The 6965-nt window shown below is 47.9% G+C and overlaps 1 protein-coding gene across 2 annotated transcripts; it reads right to left on the bottom strand.

The window, feature by feature from the left end:
- Nucleotides 1–261: 261 nt before the first annotated feature.
- Nucleotides 262–2000, bottom strand: LOC147991707 (uncharacterized). Of its 2 annotated transcripts, none has more exons than XM_087539040.1 (3): nt 1732–2000; nt 1182–1556; nt 262–589 (listed from the first exon to the last, which is right to left on the bottom strand). In XM_087539040.1, exons 1-3 carry the CDS (start codon nt 1998–2000, stop codon nt 262–264), a joined length of 972 nt encoding a protein of 323 aa, XP_087395166.1. The 2 variants fall into 2 exon arrangements, with proteins under 2 accessions (XP_087395166.1, XP_087395170.1); XM_087539044.1 differs by having other exon boundaries at nt 262–558; nt 1166–1556.
- Between the last annotated feature and the right edge of the window lie 4965 nt (nt 2001–6965).

Here is a 6965-nt window from a genome sequence, read left to right on the forward strand (position 1 = left end):
TCGTATGGTCCTTATGGAAGTCGCATCAAATCAGCATCTGACAGCCTTCAACTTCATTGACAAAAACCAAATATATTACAAGAACCACAATAACCACCCAAACAAATCAATGCATGCTGTATCATCTCATCCACAGCTCTCACTTACTACAGTGGACGATCGACTCACCGGTCTACCACTGTACCACGCATGAAGACACTACGTCCGTTTATAGATTTTGTACAATAAACTGTAATAACCGACTCGCCGGAAGGGACAAAGCTACACACGGTACTCCTCCAGTATGTCCTTCCAGAAAGAATCACTCTCGAGAGACCACAGACCAGGCAGTTCCGTCGTGGGCTCCGGCGGCAAACCGGCAAGCTCCTGCAGCGGCGGCCGGTCAACAGCCGTTGAAACACCATGCAATGCGAATGCTGCGGCCGCGATGCAGTGCTGATCAGCTTGCTCAGCTGCTGCGGAGGAGCTCGTTCCCGTTCCCGGAGCGTTGATCAGTTGCTGCACCACGTCCTGCTCCGCAAAACTCGAGATGTTGCACATGTAACCTGGCTGCGGGTAGTTGGCGCCAGACAACATGTTCATCTGGCTTCTGCAGTCCTGTGGGGGCTGTGGAATGCTAGAAATGCTATTGTGTTTAATAGATGTTCCTGGATATCTATGAAACAGGTTCTGGGGCCAATCTTTGGGTACCTGAGAGCATGGACCAAGATATCCAAGGAGCTGCCAGGGGGTCTGCTGGACAAATTTCTGAAGGAGCTATGGGAGATCTTAAAAATCCCGTTTGCGCTGGAACCAGGCTGAGTCGGGCGAGGCACGGTGTTGGTTGCAGATCTTGGAGGGCAACGGCGAGTGAGGTTGAGCATGGGGGCAGGACGACGCTGGAATACCAAAAGATGCACCCGGAGGAAGCTGATGCTATTCATGTTGTCTTCTCTGGTTTCTGATGTACTCCCCTGTTCAGTTTGTCGCTATTGTGCCCGAGTTGTGGCTGGTTCTGGGTGTGTGTCGAGGAGTCTGTTAGAGTAGTTTGGTTAATTTGTGTTTTCTGGCTTGAGTCATGGAGTGTGTTTCTGGCATGTGCCGTGTATAAGACCTTGTTGTGGGCTTCGCTTTCTCAATGAAAAATGGAGCCGGGTGGGATCCCCTGTTCATCGAAAAAAAACATGTTCATCTGGTCCTGCTGGAGCAGAAGGTTTGGAACGATGCTGCTAACTGAGTTCAGCATTGCGTTTGCTGCAGCTAGGTTGGTGATGAGGTTAGTGGTGTCGTTCCTGGAGCACATGGCCTGGAGCAGCTGCTGCAGAAGCTGCGCCTGCCTTAGGGCGGCGGTGTCAAGGCCTCCGAGGCTCGCGGCCGCGGCCGCCCATAGGAGCGTGTCGGGGAGGATCGCTGCGGACGTGACGTCGAGGTTGTGGTGGCTCTGGTCGGGGGGCAGCTGCTGGTGCGTGATGGGGTCGACGCCCATGCTCAGGAGCTTCTTCCGGAGGCGCGTATTCCAGAAGTTCTTGATCTCATTGTCCGTCCGGCCCTCGAGGTGCGTCGCGATCGTCGACCACCTAACAACAAATTTATCCATGTAAATGCCTGTGCCACTTCAAGGCAAGGACCGCGAAAAGCAACGGTCTGGGAGGAAATTGACAGCCCATGCATGGCGGCTAATAAAGCTATATACTGCATGTGTTATGAGAGTGATGGTGCGTTTGTGTGGAGTAGGTAATTAAGTGGGCGCACTTGTTGCCGAGGGCGGCGTGGAGGCTGATGATGAGGCGCTCCTCGTCGTCGGTGAAGTTGCCGCGTTTGATGTCGGGGCGGAGGTAGTTGGTCCACTGGAGGCGGCAGCTCTTGCCGCAGCGGTTCAGCCCGGAGGCCTTGGGCACGGCGCGCCAGCTGCCGACGTGCCCGCCGCGCTTCTGGATGTGCTCCACCAACGCCTTGTCCTCCTCCTCCGTCCACGACCCTTTCTTCACGCCGGCGCCGTGGCAGCAACACCTCCGACCCATCGCAAACCCCGTTTGCCCGACGGGTCGATCGGTTGCTGCACCCGCACTGATTCAGTGTAAGAAGCTAGGTAGGTATACTACTCCTATGAGGCTAGCTATTCTGGTCTTCTTCAGGCTTGGTATGTACGTATATATAGAGGTCGCGATGCAGAGTACCTGGCCATACGTGGTCCGTACGTACCCCATGACGAGCACGCGCGAGAGGAGCTACCCAAGCTACGAATTTTCCTTGCATTCTGTTGCTCTGGCTATTATATTGAACAGTTCGTACATCGGTACATGTATCGTCTAAAGAAAAGACGTGCGCACCATGGGGTAAGTCAAATAGGGCAGGTGCTCCGGAGGATCTGTCCACGTAAGACCAGATATCTATATCCTGCATGCTGCTGTGGGCCCATCTGTGTGCATGCATGCGTGTGCATGTCGCCAGGCAAGCAACAGGGAGAAGATTAAGTGGCTGTCCATCCACAAGTGGCGGGCTGCCGCATTCAAAATGCATGGAACTCTATGTCGCGTAATGCATGCAACTAGCACGGTGACATGCGTCGCTAGATTTCCTAAACCAAATCTAGTACACAATTTTGGCCATTCTTGTTCAACATGGATATGCTAGTAGTAGTACTTTAAGAAACTTTGCAACAGTCATTTTCACAACATTTAAGAAATTTTAACAGTTTTGCTCATTCTCATCTCCATGGGATTTAGTTATCTCTCATCTAATTTCTCAACCATTCGATTATAAAATCAAAGATGTTAATATTAAGCGCATGGCATCGTTCCTGATGGCGCCGCTGGATATTTTTTACTGACGGTTGTGAGGTGGATTCGTTGTGTCAATTTGCCTCAGGTTAGCGAACCTATTTGTGATTGGATGGTTACGAAAGCAGTGGTTTTCCCAGGCTATCAGTGTAAGAAACAATAGATCGATTGATTTGTGGCGTGATGACCTCCTGGGTTCACCCTTGCCGTATATTTATATTACTAAGATTCAGGGCTCGTTTACAGAACGGATTGATTCCGTCAAGGCAATCAAGGCCGTGTACATCATGGACTCCAAGTCCTACTAGTAGTCCTATACATATTCTAACACACCCCCTCAATCATAACTTATCTAAGTTAAGATTGCGTTTGAATGCTTCTAACTGTCTAGTAGCAAGTGCTTTAGTGAAGCCATCCGCTACCTGATCACCAGAGGGAATGAATCGGATCTCAAGAAGCTTATCTGCAACTCTCTCTCTAACAAAGTGATAGTCAACCTCAATGTGTTTAGTCCGAGCATGAAATATTGGATTAGCTGAGAGATACGTTGCTCCAATATTGTCACACCATAGACATGCTGCCCTAGGTTGACTGACTTCGAGCTCCTTGAGAAGTGTTTGGATCCAAATGATTTCAGCTGTTGCATTGGCTAGGGATTTGTACTCTGCTTCTTTGCTTGACCTCGACACTGTTGCTTGTTTTCGAGCACTCCAAGAGACAAGATTGTCACCAAAATATACAGCAAAACCACCTGTGGATCTACGATCATCAGGACTCCCAGCCCAATCTGCATTTGAGAAGGCACTCACAAGGGTAGACTTTGACTTTGAAATATTTAGTCCTACTCCAAGTGTACCTTTGATGTATCGTAGAATTCGCTTAACTGCAGTCCAGTGTATGCTAGTGGGTGAATGAAGAAATTGACAAACTTTATTCACAGCAAAAGCAATATCTGGCCTTGTCAAGGTCAAGTACTGCAATGCTCCCACTATACTTCTGTATCTAGTTTCATCATCATCACTCAGTCGATCACCATCTTCAGCTGACAACTTTTCTGAAACTGAGAGTGGTGTATCCGACGGCTTGCAGTGTTGCATTGCAACTCGTTTGAGAAGATCATTGGCATATTTCTCCTGTGTCAACATTATTCCATTATTTTTCCTTTTCACCCTAATACCAAGGAAATAATGGAGATTTCCCAAATCCTTGAGAGCAAAATCACACTGAAGATCTTTGAGCAAGGCTTCAACAGCAGCATTGGACGAACTTGCGACTATGATGTCGTCCACGTAGATGAGAAGATACATTGTAACTCCACCTCGACTGAAGAAGAACAATGATGTGTCTGCCCGTGAAGAGGAAAATCCCAATGCCAATAATTTTGAGCTGAGTCTAGAAAACCACGCCCGAGGAGCCTGTTTCAGGCCATATAGAGCTTTATCCAATTTACACACATATTGCCTCCTGGCTGGATCTTCATATCCTGGAGGTTGCCTCATGTACACATTCTCTTCTAGAACACCATGAAGGAACGCATTCTTCACATCTAGCTGACGAAGACTCCAATTGTTAGATACTGCCAACGCAAGAACTAGCCGAATTGTTGCTGCTTTGACAACCGGACTAAATGTGTCCTCATAATCAATCCCATATCTCTGCTTGAATCCCTTGGCAACAAGTCGCGCTTTGTATCTATCAATCTCTCCATCAGATTTCCTTTTTATTTTGTAGACCCACTTGCAGTCTATAATATTTGTACCCTTCCGAGCTGGCACAAGATGCCATGTATTATTTTTTATCAAAGCAGAATATTCCTCGTCCATAGCTTCTTTCCAGTTTTTATCTTGAAGAGCTTCTGTAAGACTATTTGGTTCACCAGTCGTACACAAATTGCACCATCGAACTCACCCATCTGTGATAATCTTGGGTTTGAAAATATTATTACGTGAGCGGGTCACGACGCGATCAGGAACAGAGGGCGGCTGCATTATTTGTTGAACTGGTGAAGCCACAGAAGATCCATCGCTGTCGACACCCAGAGACGTTTCTTCGACGAGGACGTTTGTTGGCTTCGCGCTGGATGTGCGCTCGCTTCGGTAGCGCCACTTGGTGCAGTTGCGGCCGGTTCGGTACGGGCCCCGCGGTTCCCATGCGTGGGCGTGCTTGGTTCGGTGCGTGCCGAAGGGGCTCTGCATGCACCACGCGGCTGATGAGGACTGGGCGTTGGCATCTGGTCGCCATGCTGACCTGTGGAAGGAGCGAGTCCTGGTGCAGCCGTAGATTCTGGACATGCATGCAATCCACTACAGTCCAACTCGGGCCTGCTGCCACCAGCTGCACACATAAAATCAAGGCCACCGTAGCTCTTTTGCCCCTGTTTTTCCTGTTCCTGGGTACTGTCAACATAAGCATCAGACGCATTAGTAGGATTAGTCACATGATCATGCAAATCATCACCCCCTTGATCAGTACTCGTAGGATTCTGAAGGTTTGGAGGCAAAAGAAGGATTTCGGCTCTAAGACGGGCTCCTGCATTTGGATGAAGTTGCGAAAAAGAAAACACGGATTCATCAAAAATAACATCACGAGAGATATATATACGACCGGAGGAAATATCAAGACACTTGTATCCCTTGTGTTTGTTACTGTAGCCTAGGAAAGCGCACCGAGTAGAGCGGAAAGCTAATTTTCGAGTGTTATATGGTCGAAGATTGGGCCAACATGCACAACCAAAAACGCGAAGAGATGAATAGTCGGGTTTCTCATCGAAGAGTCGTTCAAGCGGAGAAAGCATATTGATGACTCGACTAGGAACACGATTAATAAGATATACAGCGGAAAGAAAAGCTTCATCCCAGAACTTAAGAGGCATAGAGGCATGAGCAAGCAATGAAAGTCCGACCTCAACGATATGACGATGCTTTCTCTCGGCAGAACCGTTTTGTTGATGTGCATGTGGACACGAAACATGATGAGTAATGCCAATACGCTGGAAAAAAGAGTTGAGTTTGTGATACTCACCACCCCAATCAGTTTGTATGGCTATGATTTTAGTGTTAAATAGGCGCTCAACTAAATGTTGGAAATCATGGAAGCATTGAAACGCATCAGATTTGTTTCGTAAAAGGTATATCCAAGTAAATTTACTATAATCATCGATGAAGCTTACATAATATTTATTTCGACCAACAGACTCGGGTGCTTGACCCCAAACATCAGAGAAGACTAGCTCTAAAGGAGCACTAGATATACTCGAAGACCTAGGATACGGAAGCTGATGACTTTTAGCCTTTTGACAAGAATCACACACATACTCACTAGTGGACTCAACGGAATATGGTATATTATACTTCCTAAGAACTTGCTTGACTATTGGAGAGGCTGGATGACCAAGACGATCGTGCCACCTTGTCAGTGATGGCCTTGAAGCACTAAGAACTTGTGTACCGGAGAAAGGAGACGATTTCAATGGGTAGAGGCCATGCTCACATGGGCCGTGCAGAAGAATTTCCTTCGTTGCTGGGTCCTTAACGAAAAAAGCATGAGGATGAATTTCAACGATAGTGTTGTTATCAAAAGCAAAACGACTAGCAGAAACTAGGCTTTTAGTGGCTTGAGGAACATGAAGTACGTCATTAAGATGGAAATTTCGAGTATGATCAAAAGAATTAACGACCGCATGACCGATGTGACTAATAGCCATACCTGCACCATTAGCTGCATGAATTTGTTCAGGACCATTGTAGCGAGCACGAGTTGTCAGCTTGTCGAGCTCCCCTGTAATGTGGTCAGTTGCTCCAGTATCAAAGTACCAATTGGAGTCAACTCCATCTGAGGTAGTAGCTGCTCCTCCATATCTCTCTTCGGTGACATAATCTGGGTCAAATCGATACCAGCACTTATGAGCTGGATGCCCAACCTTACCACAAATTTGGCAAGTAGGCCTTTCACCGCGGGGAAGATTCGCTCCACTTCCTTGTCCTGGTCGTCCTCCGCCGCGATTATTGTTGGAGTAGTTGTTATTACCGTGGCTATAGTTGTTGCCATAGTTGTTGTAGCCTCCGCGATTGTTGTTGCTGTAGCCACCGCGGTTGCCACCACCATTGCTTTTGCCGCCACGATTTCCTTTGCCACGTCCTCCTCGTGCAGCAAGATTCACCGAGGAGTTATATTGCTGCGACCCAGAATTTTGTGACTCCAGGCGCG

This window comes from Triticum urartu, chromosome 1A, assembly GCF_056163025.1.
Source record: "Triticum urartu cultivar PI428250 chromosome 1A, HENAU_Tu73, whole genome shotgun sequence".
Taxonomy (NCBI): domain Eukaryota; kingdom Viridiplantae; phylum Streptophyta; class Magnoliopsida; order Poales; family Poaceae; genus Triticum; species Triticum urartu.